The sequence below is a fragment of the Gobio gobio genome (genome assembly GCF_949357685.1).
Source record: "Gobio gobio genome assembly, chromosome: 7".
NCBI lineage: Eukaryota > Metazoa > Chordata > Actinopteri > Cypriniformes > Gobionidae > Gobio > Gobio gobio.
Genome location: NC_137103.1, coordinates 53262516 through 53285693, shown reverse-complemented (window position 1 = coordinate 53285693; position 23178 = coordinate 53262516). Strand labels below are relative to the sequence as shown.

The following is a 23178-nucleotide window of genomic DNA, read 5'->3' as shown; positions in this document are numbered from 1 at the left end:
CAGAAATGTTAAACAAATGACAAAAATATTCAGGCAAATTAATAAACTTTTGTCTAATTTTGCCATTTTGATTTGAAATAGGCCTATGTAATGTCATTTATAATTTAATTAACTAACAAGAAATATTAACAAAGTAATATTAGTAATAAATGTGTGGATATTGTAAATTTAATAATTCCATGTGTAGCTCTCAGTAAATAAAAAAGCTCAACTTTTTTCAGCCTGTATTGGGCATAAGATTAGTAATGAATGTGTATATATTGTGAATTAATTTAATACATTTAGTTAGGCTACCTAGCTTTCCTGTTAGCCTTCAGTAAATTAACATGTCTACAAAAATGATTCATAAAACATATAAATATCAGTTAAACACGTTTACTTTCTTCACTGACAAAATGGAAAAACTCTATCAGTCATATCTGCCCACTGACATGGTTTTCAAGCTATTGTTATCAAATTTTTTGGCGTTCAAAACATTTTAAAATGCACATATGTAGATCATACAAATCAAAATTCTCTCGAGGGGCCATGCCCCCCAAACCCCCCTAACCTCACATTTGGGATCTCATTGATTATAAACCTGCCTACATTGTATGATTAAGGGATGTACAATTTGGTCGTGCAGAATGAGGCATTAATATTTTCTTTATAGGTATAAGTAATAATAAACAGCCAATATCCTAATATGCATACTAATAAGCTACTAGTTAATAGTGAAAATTGGACCTTAAACTTAGTCTTACCAATTTTTTTTTATTTTTCTTCATATCCTCACTGGGGGCTGAGCCCCCCTAAAATGAAAATCCTAGAAACGCCCCTGCCACACGTCATATTCTGAGATCTCTCGTTTTTCTGGGCCTGGTGTCTATAAAAGCTTTTCTTTGACTAACAAGGACGTTTTCAGCTCTGAAACATACAGGATATTCTTATATCACCATGACCTTTTATATATCAAAAGCTCAAGGGAAAGTTGATTTCTCAATAGCTGTATATATTGATGCTGTTGTGTTGTCTGTATAGTGTGCATTGATATTGACTCTGTAAAGCACTTGTGTTGTTTTTAAATGTGCTACAGATATAGTCTGAACAGCAAATAAGAAATAAGATTTTTACAAAAAGCTTCAGACACATCATAAACATCGCTTATGTCGTGTGATACTCTTCATGTGAGTTTCATTACTCACAAAATGACACTGGCAAGAGTCTGCCCTAAAGATTGGATTTGAGATTTGTGTGCAGTGTCAAGTTTATTTACCACAAGTGCAATAAAAATCAGACTTTGTGTCTTTCTACGCGTCTTGGTTCCTTGTTCCATCTTGCATTTTGCTGAGGTTTGGTGTTGTTGACGTGACTGCAAGTCATTACTAATTCACCCAACATAAACTTAAAACCCTAGAAGTATGTGCAAGGTGAGTGCTTTCAGTTCCTGCCAACAACAGAGCGTTTTATCTATAGCAATCTGTGCAAAGAGGCGCTTCGCTCACTTCTTCTGAACTCTTTCCATGCGCTGAGAACTGAGAAAACACGGACCAAGACACGATGACACTTCAATATCCTGATCCAGACTGGGCACACAAGTTTAACAGATAAGAACTGCATTCGTATTATGAATTTAGAAATGCACTGAAACAAGATAAAGGAACCGGAAGAAACTGATTGTATAGTCAATGAAAATGTGTCACAGGTTTTCTGATCGGCCTGTGGATATGCAATACTCAAATGCACCCATACAATCATGCATAGTTAGGATAGCATTATATTAAAAGGAAGGAGAAAATATATCCTACTCATACTCTTATATTTTCTTGATGATGTCAAAGTTTGTTCGTCAAAATACAATATTTTTGCACGAAATGCATCTGTCACTTGTCGCCTGATTTCTTTGTCAGTCTGGTCAGTGCACGGTCTGTCTACAGCAGTGATGAGCAGCTTCGGTCCTGCAGAGTTAAGCTCCAGCTCTGATAAAACACTGCCTGTAGTATTCTAGTAATCCTGATTAGCTTGTTCAGGAGTGTGTTTATCAGGGTTGGAGCTCAACTCTGCAGGACAGTGGCCTTTCAGGACTGAAGTTGCCCATCCCAGGTGTACAGGGATCATTGCATGAGTAACAGCGTCCTCTAGTGGCCATCAGTGACAAACCTCAATGTCAGATGAGGACAGTGAACTCTGCAATAGTGTTGGTGCTAAAACCGCAGGTATGGACTCCACTAGACCCCTGAAGGTGTGCTGTGGTATCTGGCACCAAGATGTTAGCAGCAGATCCTTTAAGTCCTGTAAGTTGCGAGGTTGGGCCTCCATTGATCGGACTTGTTTGTTCAGCACATCCCACAGATGCTCGATTGGATTGAGATCTGGGGAATTTGGAGGCCAAGTCAACACCTCAAACTCGTTGTTGTGCTCCTCAAACCATTCCTGAAGCATTTGTGCTTTGTGGCGGCGCATTATCTGCTGAAAGAGCCACAGCCACCCATGAAAGGGTGTACATGGTCATTCGGCGGATGACAGGGGTCAGCATGGGCACCCTGACTGGTCAGCGGCTTTGCCGCCCCATACGCAACAAACTGAGATGCTCTGTGTGTTCTGACACCTTTCTATCAGAACCAGCATTAACTTCTTGAGCAGTTTGAGCTCCAGTAGCTCGTCTGTTTGATCAGATCACACGGGCCAGCCTTCACTCCCCACGTGCATCAATGAGCCTCGGCCGCCCATGACCCTGTGGCCGGTTCTCCACTGTTCCTTCCTTGGAGCACTTTCGATAGAGACTGACCACTGCAGACCGGGAACACCCCACAAGAGCTGCAGTTCTGGAGATGCTCTGACCCAGTCGTCTAGCCATCACAATCTGGCCCTTGTCAAACTCGCTCAAATCCTTACGCTTGCCCATTTTTCCTGCTTCTAACACATCAACTCTGAGGACAAAATGTTCACTTGCTGCCTAATATATCCCCCCCACTAACAGGTGATGAAGAGATAATCAGTGGTCATTGTTGTATGTATATATATATATATATATACAACAATATATATTAGTAAAATATATATATATTTTATATATATATATTAGTAAAAAACAATAACATTTTAAATATATTAAAATAAACATTTTCCCCTCTATTTAACAAAGCTTGGGGTTTAGCTTGGATTAATAATTGCCAACACTGCCAGCATTATTAAATAAATAAATAAATAATTTTAAAATGACTAGTTTGCATGAATCTTAATAAATGCACATTTATAGCTGCAGATCAGTTACTTATGCTGATGGAAAGTTGGGTTAATTATTTCCATTTATAAATAAGTTTATACATTTATAAATAGTTAAACATTTTCCCCATTTAAGAAAGCTTTTAGGCTTAGCTTTTAGTTTTGAGAAGGGTTATGTGTTCTTCTAAAATAATTCTTATGTTTTACGTGCTGTAAAACTGAAAATTCACAAGAAATTGTGAATGTGTGTTATTTCTGTAGCTAAACTGATTAATATCAACTTATTGTGTTTTCTTGCTTTTCCTGTAATATGAATAAAACAGCTAACAGCACTAAACATCTCAGAACTCATCAAATCCACTGATAATACTTACATTGGTGCTTATGTTGTTTTCCCACCACAACAATGTCACTTCCAGGACAATGATGACAAAGTGGAAAGTGACATGAGGACACAGGAAAAACATATTGATTATCAACCTCAAATTGTGTGCAACTGAATTACTGCACAGGTTTAGATACAAATCTGACTTCCAGGACATGACATCCTAATGCAGAAGCAGTCGTGACATGACCAAACACGTGTGTAGATGAAGCAGCTGGAGATACACAGACAAACTGACTCTTTCTGGGTACAATGATGACAGTGATCTATAAAAACCCCTGAGGGTAATTCATCTGCCCTCAATTAGCTGCCCCACTTCATCCTGATCCCTCTCTCTCTCTCTCTCTCTCTCTCTCTCTCGTTACACAGATTCATCTGCAGCTCATCTGGACACAAGTGTAAGAGCTTCTTTATTCAGCAAATGCCTGCTAATTCTGCAAGTCTGTGTTTGTCTCAATGAGCCGTCGTGTGCTTGAAGTTAGCCTGAAATTGCTTACAGCGGCATTAAATCTAAGCTCATGCGTGTATTTGTGCATGAATGAGGTTTTAGATCAGACAGTAAAGACAGAAAGCAAACTGAAACGTTTGACGAATCTTTATTCGCTTTAAAAGACCAACAGTTGATTAGTTTCTCTTTGAGAAATGGCTTGTTGTTCATGTATGGATAAATAAAGCCTTAATCTAGGTTTACACAATTTGATTCATTCATAACAATACAGATACAGACGACTGTTAGTGGCAAATCCAAATCATAAAAACAACAACATTTATAAAATATTGTGATTGGCAATCAGGAAGTCTCCATATCTAAAAACTTGAGGTGCTCATAGCAGTGACAAACATGTATTTGTAACCTTTTCAACTGAGAATGCAAGAAAATAAACACGAAGAAATCAGACAAAACTTCCCATTTTGTAAATCTCACAACAGAAACAGAGGCAAATTTGGCACGTGATTGATTTGAGAGCTAGATTTCACAGAGATTACGACTTAAACTTCAGTCCGTTCCTCACACTAATCTATAACTGACCTGGATTATAGTGCACAATAATATATGGCATTTTTTGCCCTTTTCGGAGCTTGATAGTAAAGAAACGAATCTCAACAATGCAGCTCAGAGGACATGTTAGTAACCAGTTCAATCTTCAGGGAGAAAGAAAGAAGTGCGTAATAAAACCTGCGTAATTTATGGCATTCATATTTCCCCATCCAATCCTCCATTCCTGTGTTTTGTTCTGTTGTGTTGGAACCGGTGAAGAGGGAAGAGTTCACCATCTCCATGAACGCCCGCTGCTTATTCTAACCTGGGAACGGCCGGAAAACACCACGGCGTGGAGCGCTAAGGCATCTCCTCAATCTCTTCCGCTTCTACCAAGCAGGTCTGATCTGTGGATGGGGATCTGAAGGGCGGGTGGTACTCAATCAGGTTGAGGATGGATGAATCTGGGTTGTTTCTTTGGTGAAGGAACCAAACCACTGCAGAAACGAGCAGTATCAGCACCACGCTAATGATGACCAGAGCTGAGAGGAGAGGACTGTTCTCTGGAGAGGAGGATACCAAAACAACACGATTTACTCCAGGCATGACGGCTCCAGACAAATTTCAAAAAGCTGAATCAGGAACTAACCAAATTAATTACACATTTTGGACATTATGTGTCTTGATTGGAAAAGAAATAGGAAATGATTAGTTCACTTTAAAATGAAAATGTCCTGATATTTTACTCACCCCCATCTCATCCAAGATGTTTGTGTCTTTCTTTCTTCAGTCGAAAAGAAAATACGTTTTTGAGGAAAACATTCCAGGATTTTCCTCCACATAATGCCAACCAACTAGCCTGGATGCCAGCCGAACTTAGCCCCGCCCACAACATTTGAGGTCGGCAGTTCGGTCTGGACTCGATCCGTTGTAGAGCAACTATGCCTGAACAGAAACTGTTCGGACCAATCAAATTGTCAGGACTGGCTTTAGACGATGATGGACAGATGATAAACAGTAACGTAAGCATCCACGTCACCAAAGAGCGCTTGGGTTGAATTTGTTCTAATCCTAAACGGAGAACTTGTTCGCATATGCATTCACCTTCACTATATCTCTCAGAAATGATGATCGTGTTGGTAGGTAAACTCTGTGTATCCTTAAATTCTTTTTTACAACACTGGCAAACATCGTTTACACTTACTTCTCCCAGCGCGCGTGCACAGGGTTGCCAAGTTTTCACAACAAAACCCGCCCAATTGCTACTCAAAACTAGCCCAAAACAAGCCCAATAGCGTTTGGGGGGTAAAATATGTGTTTTTTTGGCTGGGTTGCCTGGGTTCCTGGGTCTAAATATCACATAATTGGGGTCGCTTCAACCCGCGGACATGGAAAAACAGCCCACGGCAAAACCGCGGACTTGGACTGTGTGCAGTTGAGTTCTGTTGACATTTGACAACTAACGTTATGCGTTCCTCCGTTGCTCTGATTGGTTGTAGGTCTATCCAATTGAGGTCTTTCCTGGTTCGGTTGAAACACGCCCCATAATCACAGCCCAACGGAGCAGATCAGACTCATATTCTGACTAGAATTGAGTATGACGACGTCAGGCTAGCAACCAACGGGTTGAAGGTCCAAATCAATGCAGTTTCAAAGGAAGGGCTTCAGAGGCTCTGCACGATCCCAGATGAGGAATAGGGTCTTTTCTAGACAAACCATCGGACATTTTCACAAATAAAATAAAGATGTATATACTTTTTAACCTAATTGCTCATCTTGCGCTGCTCTGCGACGTGCAATCATGACGGAAAGGTCACGATAGACGTAGGCGGAAGTACTGCCCCAAGCGAACGTGCAAGGACTAATACAAACGCCCTTTACCAAAAAACACTCCATCTCCAACTTCAATATCGACCGACATCATTGTTCAACCTTTTTTTGCTAAAGGGCGTTTGTATTAGTCTTCGCACGAGCGCTTTGTAAACACGGGCGGTTCTTCCGCTCAGAACCATAGAAAAAGAGAGTTATGACACTCTTGGATCTCGCCGTTTGAATAGGATTAAGCAGTTTCACTATATTTGCAGCAATTTCTGGTAAATGTTAACACAATATGTGCATCGACTTCGACAGGGCTTTACAGTAGCATTTTATACCGGGGAGAGATAATGTTGATTAATGTTTTTTTGAGTGAACTGGTTATTTTATGTGGGTCGTGTGAGTGCATGATTTCACAGCGTTGAGTGTTATAGCCAATCACAGGCATTTCTGTTGAAAATAATGACCAGTCATATGTTTAATTTACCAGGAATGAGAATCCATATCGGTCAAAACAAGTTTTATATAGTCTCAAACGCTGAATTAATTTTTGTGCAAGTTTACGTTTTACACGAATCTTCCCATTATCTACAAATCCTCTCATCATAACAAACAAAGCACAGAGACGATTTAAAAAAAGATTTATTGTGAAGTTTAGTCAAAAGCTTTTGTTTTTCATGAGACTTTGTGATCTTCCCTGCAATTAGCCTTTATATTTAACACTTCAGTACAAATAAAGTAACAAAAATAGATATTTTAATGTTATAATAGTGATTTGATCATCTATAAAAATTCATAAAAAAAAGAGAATGTTCCTCTTCCGCCATCTACTGGTTAGTGGTAATTTCTTTTATAAAATGTTGTTAACGTCCGAATGTTATTTTATGATACTCACATAAGCATACACAACAGGTGAATATAAATGAATGATTCTAGCATTTACAGAATTTAACCCAAGAAAGAAGTTTTAAATAGTGTTTAAAAAAACAGGGCAACCAATTTAATGAAACTTTTTATCTAGGCGTTATTCCTATTCATTATTCATAGGCGTTATATGTTATTCCTTGTTACTTCACAGAAACGCTTTTTCGAACGGGAAAGATCTCAGAGAGACTGATAGAACTGTTGAAATATGACCGATAGCATCTGGATATAGTAGCTGTTGCAGTGCTGCTCACGTTATCAAACTGCAGTTAGAGTCTAACCATCTATTATATAACAATAAACATTAACTATAACGTGCTTCATAAAATACCACTTCTATTAATATTCCCGAGAGATCAACTAATGCCATAAAACCTCAAAATGTGCAGTAATTTCATCAATTTGCCAGCGAGTGTGCTTGAGATGCACTGAAATGAATGGGGTTCAATGCTGGAACTATTGGTCGCTCCATGACACGCTTTACTTCCGCATTCCTCAGTTCCTATGGAAGTCTATGGGAGTGTCGTAACTCAGTTTTTCAACGGCTCTGCTTCCGCTACGTCTAGCGTGACCTTTCCGACGTGATTACACAATCCTGCCGTGGAGCAGCGCAAGATGAGCAATTTAGGTTCAAAAGTATATACATTTATTTCATTTTTAGAAAATGTCCGATGGTTTGTCTAGATAAGACCCTATTCCTCGTCTGGGATCGTGCAGAGTCTCTAAAGCCCTTCCTTTGAAACTGCATTAATTTGGACCTTCAACCTTTGGTTGCAGTTGAAGTCCATTATATGGAGAAAAATCCTGGAACGTTTTCCTCAAAAACATATTTTCTTTTCGACTGGAGAAAGACATGAACATCTTGGATGGCATTGGGGTGAGTAAGTTATCAGGAAATGTTCATTTTGAAGTGAACCAATCATTTAATTTAAATGTAGAGGTATAATAGCAAGAATGTGTTAACAGGACAAAATATTACAAAACATACTTACTGGGTGGGCTTATCCAGACTCCCTCTGAAAAACATATCAGAACATTTGGGGGTCAAATTACACATCTTTATAATAACACCCGAGGATAATCCTGGAACTGTGAACTTACTCGTCTGACACACTACTCCGTTCTCAGGTTCATCCGTGCAGCTGATGTTTTCCCACTTCCCCGTGTTGGAGTGAAGAGCGACACACGTGTCCATGACAGACAGATCGGTGTCGTCAGAGCCGCCGTCCTCCCAGTTATTATAGCGCAACACACTGTTATCGTCATGCCACTTGAAGACATCGTCTGTGAGGGACACAGAGACAGAGTAATGCTTGTAACAAGACATATTTCATATACATATTTCTCAGTGAAAATAAAGCACTACATGGCTTAAAAGCACAAGATGTAATTTTTCGCTTCTAGGAGGTCGCTTATTCAAAACAAAGGCGTGGCTTGATGACGTCTTGATTTCGCAGATCATGGGAGTTGTTGTCTTCACCTCTACAGCCGGTGGAAAAGAATCAGACTCGAGCAGAAATCATATTCCTGGATGAGCTAAAGTATTAAAGATTTATTAGCATTACTGTAGTTTGAAGCAGGGTGGAGCTGAATGAGGCGCTGGAGCGAGGGCGACACACGGCTCAAGAGTAAGAGCTTTTATTCTGCCACAAACGAGCACTTCCGCTTCTTCTGCTCATGTGTGTGTGTGGGGTAACGCAGCGCTGTCTCTAATATAACACACTCAAATGTGTTGAGAGTTATGTTATAATGCTACTCTGTGCGTTCGCTCTGCGCTGCTATGAGACACTTGTTCACACTGCACTGAGCGAGATCATATTACACCGTGTCCTAACTACACGCGATGTAATAAGATTCCAGCGACAAGCAACTTGTCTGTCCACACCAGACGTGACACGACTCCAAGATGCGTCAAATTAATAAATAAAAAAATAACAGCCAATCAGAACAGCGTGAGGACGGGCTCTCGCGGCAAGTTATTGTAAGTAGCCTACAATAATCAAATTCACAAATATTACACCATTTAAACATTACTAAAATACATACTGAGCTACTAAAACAATCTTTGTCATAGAATATACTTGTTTGAACGTTCTTGTTTCCATTTGTTTAATATTTCAAGATCTGAGGTGAATTATCCATTGTTGCTTTTAGAACGACTATGTTACAAAGCTGGGAGCACTAAATGATATTCAAAGTCACATTGCACACTTTTAACTTTAAATATAGCATATAAACATGACCTGAGATTATGTTTTGTGTTGTTGTTCCAGCCGTGATGTCGCAGAAATAGAAATTGTTTCTAAAATATAATCATCGCGTGTTGCCGTCGCAGCTGGTTAGGACAAAAACTCTAATTAACATGGAAAAGGCGCCTTTTATCGCGTGTAGTTAGGACAGGGTGTTAGGCATGGTAAAACATAGCACTCGCGGTAAATCAAGAAAACCAGATAAAGGCGGCATGAAATCAAATTTTACAATTCGTATTTTTATATTTAATATTGCAATGTTTACTATAACTGATTTATCTGTGCACTTCATTATTTTTTAAAAATGAATTTACCCTTATAATCTTTAATCAAATACGTTAACTTTAACTTTCCCTCCCCCATCGAAACGACTTCTCTTCTCTCCCAGTGCTATGGCGCGAGGGCGGGGTTATTGCCCCGTCTCGTTTCTGCACCGCCTCTCAGAAACCGGTCACTGATCGTAGCAATATGGTGGTTAGGCGCATTTTTTTCGGTGTACACAATACCTTCTTCAAGAAGGACTTGAGGCAAAAAGAGAGAAATATATGAGAAATAAAAGCTTTTTTTATGTAAAAATTACTCAATATAGTCGGACAGCTTGTCGTGACGGCTCGCACTTAGGAATGTCGCATGTGTGAACGCGCTTACGGCGCGCCACCCTTATAAAGGGAGAGCTGAGAAAAAAGTTTTACAGAAATAAAGCCATAAAAGGCTTAAAATGAGTGAAATCTGTAGCATAAACCAGCGAAAAGTGAGGAAATATTCTCAGTAACATATGTAGAAAAGATTTAGAGAGAAAATACATTTATTTAAGAGATAAACTCAATCTATCTCCACAACTGAGTGCAAACTGGCATTCAAATCTGCCTCCATTTTGTTAGCAACGCCCAACTTCCAACGATCCAATCAATTCCCTAAGGACGAAATCAAGCCCCGCCCTACATTTTTTCTAATTTCAGAAGCCGTTTCACTCGGATATGCGTCACAATAAGGAGAAAAAGACGATCTCAACTTCCATTTCATGCCGACTTTAAACAATAAGACTAACTGTGTTGAGCTGTATAACAATGATTCGTTTTCTGTCCATGAATGATTCAAACAGTCGCTCACCTGTCTAATAAAACACATCATATATTAAAGCGGAAATCGAGGTTCACGCGGGTATGATGTCATTGATAGGTATCGCACAGACATGGTCCATGTCCTGGTTAAAATTGCTTATTTCTCTGGATTTAAACATTCATGGAAACATTCGGGATAATGTAAGTGCACAAGTCAACACAATATATAACACTGTTCTAGTGGTTTTTGGATATTTGAATCCAAAAATCTTACATATTGTGCCTTTAACAATAAGCACCAGGATAGCTTTCACTGTGAAATGTATTTCACAAGATCACATAATCCTTTAGTATAATGAATGTAAACATAAGCTTGCTTTCGGGACTCGTTTACTAAAACCCATCTGGACAGCTTAATAGTGAAGTTATTAATAAGTGAAAGAAATATAGGTGGATTTGGAGTCGTAGTGATGCAAGCAGCTGTTTATATATGCGTTGTGATGCATTATGATTGACAAGATTTGGTCCTCCAAAACATTATTTTAAAACTCTATACTCACTATACTAAATATGTCATGCACATATTTTTGCTGGAAAATAATGACATACAGTTGTAATTTGCTTATCATTTTCAACCCAATTGCAATTCATTCTTTCACCTTCAACAAAACCTCATCTAGATGATATTATCTCAATGACAAAGCCAGATGTTTAGGTTTGACACTTTTAAAAGTACATGCAAACAACAATGCAGCACTTGCTGAATCTCCGTCACACCGGTCATCGGGTCATTCAGATGATCAAAGTTCACATTGTCCTGCGGTTCATTGTTCAATAACTAAGTGAAGTCCTTCATCACGAAGCCTAAACAGTCTTATGCAAACATGTGGCGTCTGGAATCTGTTTCTATAGTTTTCACTTGAAAGCATCTGGACTCTGGGTGTGGATGATGTATTCTTTGAATCCGCCAACTCCCCGATCAGCCCTAAAATAACAGGATTTCCTTGTGTTGTGAGACGACACGTGTGAAAATTGCACTAGAGGAAGACAGCTAGAAAAGTTCATCATGTATGGACTAGCAATATAACCTGAAGTGACGGAGCTGTCATCATGCACTCACTCTCATGCCAGTCAAACCCATATTATTTTTAGTGTCAGTGATGTCAAACCTGGCACAGCAGTCAGAACAAGCACAAAAGAACAGCTTGAACATTCTGCCTTGAAAAAAAGACACGAAGCTGCTGCCAAAATGTTTGCTTAAACCCTTTAAAACAGAAAGTAGCTACTCATGATTCACTCAATTAGAAGTTATACAAACTGTCAGCAACACCAGGCATGTAATCGTCTAGAACTAAACAGACTGGTTCAGATTATTCAGAGCACTTCTCCTTTAACGGTCTAAACTTAAAGCACTGACTAGGCAACAGTTTGGTAAACAACTCTTTTCCAAGGCCCCTGGTTTGAACAGATTAGTGAAGTTCAGCTGCATTCCAGTGCAGAGGAGCTGGACCTCGTCCAATTACATGCTTAAGCATCGACTGCATACATTTGTGCTTTTTAATGGGAAAAAAATCTTCATTTTAGAACATATAACTCAAGAATAAAGTAGAACCCACACATCGAATAAAAGAGTAAAAAAGACTTACTGAAGAGTTAAATATGAGTTACAAATATACAACATTTCCATTGAGGAAATTTTCGACATATTTTCGATAATTCGATAAAACAACACCGGTAATACCGGTATCACCGGCGGGGGATTTTAGATCGATAATTCTAAACCGAAAGTATAATGTTCGGGCATTCATAATGATGTGGAGAAGCGCAAGTGTTTTCAATTAATTCCTAATTGAGTTAAGCTTCCATAGGCATGAACTGAATACGCGCACCGTTATGAATGACATTTTACTTTCGGTTTAGAATTCGCGCCAATTCGGGGGCGAATTGCTTGAATGGTCTGTTTAATATATTTTTTCAATGAAAAACACAACAATACAATGACAAGCTCGCTTAAATAGGCGCTTTTACATTTCATTTTGAAACCGAAGCTCGTACCTCTCGTGATGAATGAAATCTGACTCCTGCTGCGTTTGTCCTGCGACTCTTATTCGGCTCACACTGTATTGAACAGAAACTTTCAGTTTTTAATTGTAGTGTCTGTTCTCTAACTGAACTAATTTTATTACTATAAAAAAATCTAAACGTCAGGGTGGGCAAGTGATGTAACCGGTGTTGTGTCTGAACACTGACAACACCGGCAACACCGACTATCGCAGCAAGCCTAATTTCCATCTGTGTAATTTACTTAATTTTTTTTGGGGGGGGGGGGGGGGGGGGGTTCTGAAATGGACTCTTTACTATTTAAATTCCTATTTATAATTTCACACTGAAATTTGACTTCTTAGGTGAAAACAATCCTTTGAAATCAACATGTATTCGATTACCTCCATAATCGTACATATTTCTGAGTGAAACAGGACATTCAGTGCGGAAAAATTAATGTAAGGCGGGGCTTGATTTTATTCAGGAAATTGAGTGGCTCCAAAAAAGTGGGTGTTAAAGGGTTAGCTCACCCAAAATTTTAAATTATCCCATGCTTTACTCAACCTCAAGCCATCCTAGGTGTGTATGACATTCTTCTTTCAGACGAATACTAATAGTTTTATTAAAAAATGTCCTGGCTAATCCAAGCTTTATGTGGCAGTGAATGGGAGCCCAAAATTTGAAGCCCGAAAAAGTGCATCCATCCATAATAAACGTACTCCACACAGCTTCGGAGGGTTAATAAAGGTCTTCTGAAGGGAAGCGATGGGTTTGTGTAAGAAGAATATCCATATTTAGTCAAATCTAGCTTCCGGCGGACCGAGTAAAATGCATGTTTCATCTGTTTTAACTGAAAGCAACTTGTCTTAAAATATATCACTGCCAGTGTTTTGTCTTAAGATAATGTAGATAATAAGATAACAGTAATGTTTTTGTCTAAGGCATGTTTATAAAACTGCTTAAATATCCTAATTGAACTCAGGCCTATTCCTGGCTTAATCTAAGCCCTGTCTGTGAAACCGGGCATTAATGTCTACATTAACTTCTTAACCCGCATCGGATCGTGGACGGGGGGGTTGACGGAAGTGGGGGGGTGTGTACTTTTATTTACTTTTGTTTTATACAAAATATTCAATCAACTATCACAAACTATGCATCATTTGAAAGCTAAAACACTCAAGATTCATGTTCTGAACTTGTTTTTGCAATAAATACACCAGAGAGGAAAGGGTTAAATGAAACGCTAAAGGACCATCCATGTAAACATTAGCATAATATCAGCGTTACTCATCTTTCATCTCCTGTCGTTCAGATCAGATCGGACGAATCCAATAAACACCCGCATACATCTCTGTGTAAGAGTCCATTCTTCAAAATGCATCCCACTTTTTAATCCAAAACAACGAAAAAATAGGGAAAAAACTAAAAATCCTCCGTTGTTTGCAAGAGAGTTTTGAGTTAGCGTGATCAATCATGTCCATTTTCAATGAAATATCGATTCTATTCCGTGTCTGGCAAACTCCCCCTGCAAGAATAGCTTCTCCCACGTATTTTAAGCCCTCCCTCGTCTCTCTCCTTCAATCAGAGACTCTTCTGGGATGCATCATATAGAGGAAGTGCCTTACAGGCTTGGTGAGCTGTCAATCATTGCGCCCATGGTTTTCGTTGGATAAAGGCACTCGGTGCCCAGCCAATGCCTTTCCAACAAAGGTTTGATTGATGGACTTAGTAACCAATCAAAAGGCATTATCTTGCGCAGTTTGCGTAAGTAAGCTTTGGTGAATACTGTTTGCGCGCTGGCTGCGCGTTCTCCATGGCCAGCTGCAGTGGAGCGCGCTGTCTCTCACAGACGCTTCCCATCAGCTAAATGAGTTTTTTACACTTTGTAATCTCTGTAAATAGTTGCTTTAGTTTTTCAGTAACTGTTTATCCATTATAATTAGTAGTATATTGCAGTTTATTGCAGATTTATTTGAATGAAAAACTACTCTTTACAATAGCAAATGTTCTGAAATAAATGGCCTTTTTGAAATGACGCCTAGACTTTTCTTGACATAAAAGCTCACAGAAGCCACATTACTGAGAGAATCATCCTCATATTTGAATCATGACATGATTAGACATTCAGTTTTATATTTAAGTTATTTTCAGGCTCTTAACATTAAATTATAATATTTTTTTCCCTAAGTGAAAACAAAAAACAAAAAACGTGAGTCACTTACATGTATATTTACATGTATATTACTCTGTTCCCATATTACTTTGAGTTATTATGACTCTTGGGTAGCAATATTTCAAGTGTCTAGTTTAAAATAAGACCAGGTTTATGAATATAGACCATAGGGTTTAAGAGCTGCAGACATTTTCATTTGGGTATATCGTTTTCAAAGAATTCCTAAAAAATGGGGCGCTTGTTAAGAGGTTAAGAATATAATAAAAATATATATGAATATCCCACAATACCATGGTTACAACATTTTGATGAAAGCAAATATTATGAAAACAAATATTTTTTCTTTAGAATAAAACGCACAGAAGAAATGATACTGCATTAAGAAAGCAAATACAGTTAATTTCTAATGTTTAAAGACCTACATCACTAGGTTGAGACACAGATATGTTTCTGGATGAAAATTAAACTTACCATCGGTGTCATAATACATTCCCAGCCAAATGTTCATTTTGCCTTTCCACACAAACGGGCTGTATTTAACGATGAAGTCATTCTCCTCAGCACTTTTTACTGTCAAGAGATCTAAAAATGAAATGGGAAGGTTAAACTCTACCATATTGTGTATAAATTTAAAACAATACACAAGTTTAGATATTTACATTTCACAAAACGTAAAAATCAATTACCATGTCTTCCACACTTGTCTTTTGCAGCTTGAAAAGTGTAGCTTTTGGCCACGTCCTCATCTCCATGGATGAAATGATAGCAGTTGAGGCCCAACGGCAACCATGTTCGTCCATCTGCAGGGCAGTCTGTAGAGACGAGGCATTTTTTGACCAGGTTTGTACACAAGGTAACAAGTGATAAAAGCTCTCTCTTTCATGCTAATTTGAGGTTGTTTTAACCTGAAACGGCTAGTAAAGGCTGTGCTAGTAAACCTCACTCCCTTGGCCTCATGGGGCGAGTAGAACCAGAATGGTTACATCTAGGGGATATTCAAACCGAACCAAATCTTTATCTTATAGGCCTATTTATTCATCATCAGTATAAAGTCATATTCATACAATGTATGTGTTTAAGTAGGCTAAAGAGGGACATTACTTGTGTGTGGTCATTCATTTTTATGGAATAAATTAGCTTGTTTTTTTTTAACTAGTCTAGACTAGTCTACAGTGGAGGCATTTATTTCATTTTAGTTTACTCAGTTTTGCAAACTGCTCTAAAGAAAACGTGAAGCCAACGTATAAAGTTAATAAGTTAAATTATTGTTGTTGTCGTTATTATTCTGTTAAAAGTGAATCTAGTGTTATTATTGCTGGTGCTCCACAGCAAACAGAACAGAACCGTGGCTCCAAAACCGTGACATTGGTGTATCATTAAACCTCTAGTTACATCGGTACCTTGACCCGGATGGGCGTGAGGTTTAGGGGGTGGGTGTAACAGAGGCCAACTAGTTAGAGCTGTGCAAATAACCCTCATCCCCTGGGTCTCAAGAGGCGGACTAGCGACTGACACGAAAGGCTGCGGTATTCAGCATCCTTGTTAGTACGTCCGCCTCCAATGATGCTCGGAGTAGAACTGGAGGGGTTACATTGGCTGTGATTGTGTTGTGTCATGCAGCATTTGGTTCAAGCTGATTTTTTTTTTCATGGAACACTTAAGACATTTTGAACTTGAACAGTCCAAAGTGACACGTCAAACTCAAAAAGGACATAAAAACCTCATAAAAGTATCTTAGGAGTAGTTCACATGACTTATGAACTGTATTCCACATGTTCTGAAACAAGAGAAATAGCTGCTGTAGCTCTCAAATAAAAAATAGCACCAGACAATACATCAATAACATTTGATAAGACTGTAAAATATATGCTCTTCCTCAGTATTTTGTCTCATTTCTAGTACAAATATTTGAGCATTCTTAAATGAAGACACATTTACTTTCACAAAGCCATAAGATATATATATATAAAAAAAATAATCCAAATTAAGTGAGTTTTTGCTGAAAACAAGAAAATATCTACCAGTGGAGTCAGAAAAATATTCTAATAAGTTTTCTTACCCCATTGGCAGATATTTTTCCTTGTTTTGAGCATAAACAAAATTGAATCAGAAAGCATATTTAATATCTAAGTAATGTTCTCCAGTAAATGTATCTTGATTTAAGACTATTTTGATATTTTAACTTACAAAAATACACATTTTACGGAGCAAAAACCGGTGATGTTTTGATAATGTAATTATAAAATAGACACTATAGACTTCAGAAGAATCTAGTGCAAATGTTCTTTACAGGTTTGTTCATATGGTAATGCATTTTAATTAACATAATTCATTTACATTATGCAAAACAATTCCTTACCGATGAAATAGAAGTAGAAAAGTAGAAATTTAAGTAAAAACACTTAAGGCATTTCAATTACATTAAAATAGAGATTAAATTAATTTAAATGACATTTGCATGCACGAAAATAATAATTTCAGGAAAATCTAAATTCCCCAATATTTCCAGAAAGTTCTGTCCGTGTCACCAAAACCCGAAACAACGTGACAGAAAACTTATGAAAGCTCATTAAGGAATTCAAGCGACAATTCATTATGGTTTTACAGTATTGATAATTATTATTAATTACGTTAACGGTATTACTAACAAAACGTATATGGAGCTTCCCCTTTCATTTTTAGAGCCTGACTAGTTTTTCCCAGTCTTGCTAAGTTAGTAGTCAAAGCTCGTGACATTGAGGCAGAGCTACTGACACAAAGAGAAGTTTGTCAAAAACTTTCAAATATAATTCAAAAGAAACAATGCAACTGTTTCTCGCGGCGAGAACAACTGGAGATCTCAGATGAACTTTGAAGTTCACTCCTGTTGTTTGCATCGCCATTAAAACAAACTATACAGTCACGAGCTGTGCGTTAAACGCCTGACAAATACTCGCCAATGCAAACTACTCACCAGGGACAGGGACGTCCTCTCCTCGCGCAAAACGGCATGTAAGAATAAGAAGAATGGTGTAAAACACTGTTAAATGACGAGTAGTGGACTCCATGTTTTCAACACAGCGCAGATATCATGGCTGAGCGAGCGCTGAACGCGTCACATACACACACACACACACACACACACACACACGCGCGCGCGCGCTCTCACACACACACGCAGCGTCAACAATACAGATTTATTTTCATGATTACTACAATTTGACAGCATTGCAAAGGCAAATAAACCACTTATAGTACATAAAAATACAATATAGAGGACAAATAAGGATACGTAAATAAATAAGGGCCATTAAAGGCACAATATGATATATTTTTGGATTACAACATCCAAAAACCAGTGTTATATATTTTGTTGACTTGTGTACTTACAATATCCCAAATGTTTACCATCGACTTACAGTTTTATTTTGTAAAAGCCCATGGAAACACCAAAGCTTTATATTAGACAGGTGAGCGACTCTTATTGTTTAACCCTCTGGGGTCCTTCATTTATGGGTCACACTCAGGACCTTTGGGCCAAAAATGACCTGGAGGGCGGGATTAAGAAAAAAAGATTTAAGTAAAATCAATGAAATATATTTTTGTTCAATAATATTTTTTCTGTTCTTTTTTGGTGTTTTGAGATAATTTTATGATTTATAATTAATATTTATGCAATAATTATGACCCATTTTTTCCCATTGAATATAATAAAAAATAAAAAATAAATGTATATATATATATATATATATATATATATATATATATATATATATATATATATATATATATATATATATATATATATATATATATATATATATATATATATATATATATATATTCTTTTTTTATTTTTTTTTAATTAAAGCTGTATTTTATTTTAGAGTCAAGCCTAGGCCTCATGAAAGCAATTTTTTAAATGAGATCGGTGCCATCCAGTGGACACATTGAGCATTTTTATCACACAATAGCACATTTTTACCACTATAGTGGATCTTGCGTTTTATAAAAAGCTTCATCGGAATGGTCCGAAACTTGGTGATTTTATTGGTACTTGGTATATTAACACCCAAAAAAATTGGGGACAGGATTTGAAAAGTCTAAGTGGTCGTAAAAAAAATAGTCACACTCAGGACCTTTGGGTCAAAAATGACCCCCATAGGAAATGAATGGGAAATTAGTTTTTTGTGCATACAATCTACAAATCAGCCAGGATGCAGAAAAAAGGACTCAACAGTGAAGGGGTGAATCTCTAAAACATCAAGAGTGCAAAACAGACAAAAAAAAAAATCCTTTAAAAAAATTCGGGTCAGAAATGAGCGAAGAGCTCCAGAGGGTTAAATCTGGTTTTATCGAGGTTTAGTCAAAAACCCACAACAAAAACCTAGGACTAGTTCGCCAAAGTTGGTCTTTAAAATACTCTCCCATATTTAACAAATGATTCGATGGACAGTGGCGGTCCTAGAGGCAAATTTGCTCAGTATGAGGAGTTCTACCATATGGTATGAAGGTCGTGGCCGTGTGCGAAAAATTGTGGTGCCCGATTTCTTTCAAATTTCTCACAGACGTGCTGTGAGTCAAACATTTAAACTGTTAGATAAATAGTAAGTGTGACATTAAAAATACAACATATTGTTTCCCCCACTTTAATTGGCTATACTTAATGTTGGATGTATAAACCTGAAGAAGAACATTTTCAATTAAAAATGATTTGTATAAGCAATTTTCACAATAAATGTCTGTACGCAGCACTGTGTTAAGAAAACTACCTTACAACCCCAGTGAGCGAGACAAAGGGGACTAAGTGAGATAAACTCACTAGAAATATACAAAGCAAACATAGACAATTCTAGAAAGAATGTATATGGAAAGAAAGGAGAGAAACATTTTGAAATGAACTGAACCTGAATTTTTTTTTTCTCTGGAATTTTCTGGGGACCCAGTTTGAAAACCCCTGGCATAGACAATCATGGCACCTCAGACGAAGACACAGCATGACGATTTTCAAGTCAATTGGACTAACAGTGAGGTAATTATAGCCATTTTCATGTATTTTTCCTGTTATAGCGCCACCAAGTGTCCAGTCTCTGCGTCCTTTTTCACAAGACCACAGAATGAGCTCAGATGGGAATGTGGACGAGGTCGAATGTGGACGAGGTCGAACTGGAAGCCATGTTAATCTTGGACTAAATCGGCCACCGTAGGAGTTAAAACGAAATCGGAAACTAATAATATTCACTGGATGGTCATATACCTTTTCACCGCTAGATGGGGGAAAATATCACACAGTGTAGCTTTAAGGCTTTATATAATATAAACGAATGAGTTATAACAAAATTCACCCCCTCAAAGTCATCATTAAGGGCAAAATTAGCCGTATAGACCAAAACCACAATTTGTTCCAGACTGTAAACATGTGTTCTTCTGCTGTAAAGTTGGGCATTTTAACATGAGCTCAATGAGATTCTGCTCCTTCTGGAGTCTGTCTCTAGTGGCCAGTCCATGAATTGCAGTTTAAGTCACTTCTGTATTGGCTTCAAGAGAAACTGCGGGAGGTTGCCACTTTGGTCAAATATCTTTCATATATATAGCGATTTTAGTAAAAGAGGCTCCGCCCACTTCAAAATGTTTTGGCGGCTAGGGTGACCACCTGTCCCGCTTTGTGTTGTACCGCACAGCATTTTCACCCCTTGTCCCGCATGTCGCATATTGAGAAAATGTCCCGCATTTTCACCAGTCTGTTGATTTTTAATGATCATATTGAGAAAACATGCATGCGTTCTTTTGCCTTTTTAAGAAAGCATTTTATTTATTATTTTTGCGGCATCGTTTTTCACATAGAAGTAACACACAAATACAAAAGCCGTTTTTTAAACCATATCCAATGGTTGAAAAGAAAGGAGTAAACACGGTCACTAGTAGGTTGTGACGGCTGTCAATCAAAATGTGGAGCGTTGATTGGTTCCATGTGTTCCCTGTCAGAAAACGAATGGATAGTTCTGTATATAAATGCCTGCTGCCTTTGGGCTCAGTGATGTTGAATTTAAGATTATACAACAGTTTCAGCAGGTTATGTTTTAGTGTTGGTAACATGTCCCACATTGTCCCACACAAACTTAGTAATCGTCCCACATTTGGTTTGTTTGATGGTGGTCACCCTATTGGCGGCCCTTAGGGACCTGTGAACCGAAATGTAAACTTTTTTTGGATAATTATTGAGAATCAGACTCCAGAGAATCTTGCTGCACTGGTTTGGTTACGATCGAACTAAAAACCTAGGACTTATACTAGTCATTACTACTACCATCTTGAGCCAAGGATTCCAATGATATAAGAACCTACCCTTAATGGTTTAGGAGTTATGAGCCATTTTGTACTTTTGACCGCTGTAGCGCCCCCACCAGGCCGATCGGGGCACGCCTCTGTGACGTTGTAGGCGGTGTGAGTACTATCAGCCCTCAAAAGTTTTAAGTCTCTACGACTTTGGCCCGGTCCCAAATGGCACACTTCATATGCACTTTCGGTGTCCATAGGGTGTCCCATTTGTCATTTTAGGTCTCAGAAGGGTGCTCGCAAGCGCCCCCTTTGAGGTCAATATGCGCCCTCGATGCGTGAGGGTTTAGGGTGCCATTTGGGACAGGGCCTTAAGGTTTGGAACCCCCTAAATATTTGACTCATGGCCCTAGAGACCTGTGCGAAATTTGAAATAAATCTGCCACCAGGGGGCGCCTTCGCGTTTTTCGCGTGTGTAAATGATTGTGTATCGAGTGATTTTTCGCACACCCCCACAACAGTCATACCACATGGTAGAACTCCTCATTCTGAGACGCCGCTGTTAATTGAAACATTCATTAAATATTGGAGATTATTTCAAAAAACAACTTTGGAAATAAAATACTATGGAAGTCAATGGGTACCGTCGACTGTCTGGGTCAACTTAAAGGAACACGCCGACTTTTTGGGACTTTAGCGTATTCACCAAATCCCCCAGAGTTAGATAAGTCCATACACACCATTCTCATCTCCGTGTGTGCCATAACTCTGTCTGACGCACCCACCACTAGCCTAGCTTAGCACAAAGACTGGAGGTAAATGGCTCCAGCTAGCCTACTGCTCTATAAGTGACAAAATAACGCCAACATTTTCCTATTTACATGTTGTGATGTGTATAGTTACATTGTGTACTAAGACCGACGCAGCGTCTGAAAATAGTCCCAGCATGCTCTCTGTGTAAGCAGGTTGTCACGTTGGTTATGTTGACAGAAATTAGCCTATTATGAGGCGCTGTGTAATATCATTGCACCGCTGCACTCATGCTACGGCTCAAAGCTCTTGATTACGCAGGAATGAGAGTATAGTTCCTAGCCATATCAGCCTAGAAAATTACAACTTTTCATTTTCCGTGTCTTAGTACACGATGTAACTACACACATCACAACATGTAAATAGGAAAATGTTGGTGTTATTTTGTCTCCTATTGAGCAGTAGGCTAGCTGGAGCCATTCACCTCCAGTCTTTAGGCTAGCTGGAGCCATTCACCTCCAGTCTTTGTGCTAAGCTAGGCTAGCAGTGAGTGTGTCAGACAGAGTTATCGCACGGAGATGAGAATGGTGTGTATGGACTTATCTAACTCTGGGGGATGCGGTGAATAAGAAAAAAGTCCCAAAAAGTCGGCGTGTTCCTTTAAGGGTGAGTATCCAGTTTTGGCATTGCTATGTCCACATATAATCTGAGACTTTAAGTTTTTAAGTTTTATTACTGTATATTAAAGCACAGAGAGATGAACGATGACCTTTCAGATATTATTTTGGCACTGTTCACTAAACTAAAGCCTCAAGCCATCAAATCCCACAGGAATGTGAATACGTGACTACAACAGTAAACTCATACCGTCATCATACACACACACACACACACACACACACACACACACACACACACACACACACACACACACACACACACACACACACACACACACACACACACACACACACACACACACACACACACACACACACACACACACACACACACACACACACACACACACACACACACACACACACACACACAGCGGATAAAACAACCCGTCAGACTGAGAGAGATGACACTTTTAATGTTTGAATGCTTTTGAGTTACTTTGTTAAGTTAAAAAAATAGAACGATAAATACATTAGAAACATTCTTCTTAATCAAAAATGTTTTCTTACATGTTGACCATTTTAAAATGAAATAAGATGGGGATGTCATTAATTATACCATAAATTATTATATTTATTCATGTAAAAATAGATGCATTTATTCATGTTGTAGGCCTATATTATTACCTCAGTATTGGTATTGAAAAAACACTAACTTAC

The 23178-nt window shown here is 38.3% G+C and overlaps 1 protein-coding gene across 2 annotated transcripts; it reads right to left on the bottom strand.

Annotated features, from left to right (window-relative positions):
* Positions 1–4169: 4169 nt before the first annotated feature.
* Positions 4170–17989, bottom strand: cd302 (CD302 molecule). 2 transcript variants are annotated; one of them, XM_079821537.1, is made up of 6 exons: positions 17794–17989; positions 15520–15645; positions 15305–15415; positions 8409–8591; positions 8300–8323; positions 4170–5131 (listed from the first exon to the last, which is right to left on the bottom strand). In XM_079821537.1, exons 1-6 carry the CDS (start codon positions 17822–17824, stop codon positions 4929–4931), a joined length of 678 nt encoding a protein of 225 aa, XP_079677663.1. In that variant the 5' UTR covers positions 17825–17989; the 3' UTR covers positions 4170–4928. The 2 variants fall into 2 exon arrangements, with proteins under 2 accessions (XP_079677663.1, XP_079677662.1); XM_079821536.1 differs by having other exon boundaries at positions 17787–17971.
* Between the last annotated feature and the right edge of the window lie 5189 nt (positions 17990–23178).

Coding starts and splice junctions, on each gene's coding strand:
- cd302 (XM_079821536.1), bottom strand. CDS start 17,880: ATGGAGTCCACTACTCGTCATTTAACAGTGTTTTACACCATTCTTCTT. Junction 15,646..17,786: donor AGAGGACGTCCCTGTCCCTG/GTGAGTAGTTTG, acceptor TCGTCTCTACAG/ACTGCCCTGCAGATGGACGA. Junction 8,592..15,304: donor AATGTATTATGACACCGATG/GTAAGTTTAATT, acceptor TGTCCCTCACAG/ACGATGTCTTCAAGTGGCAT.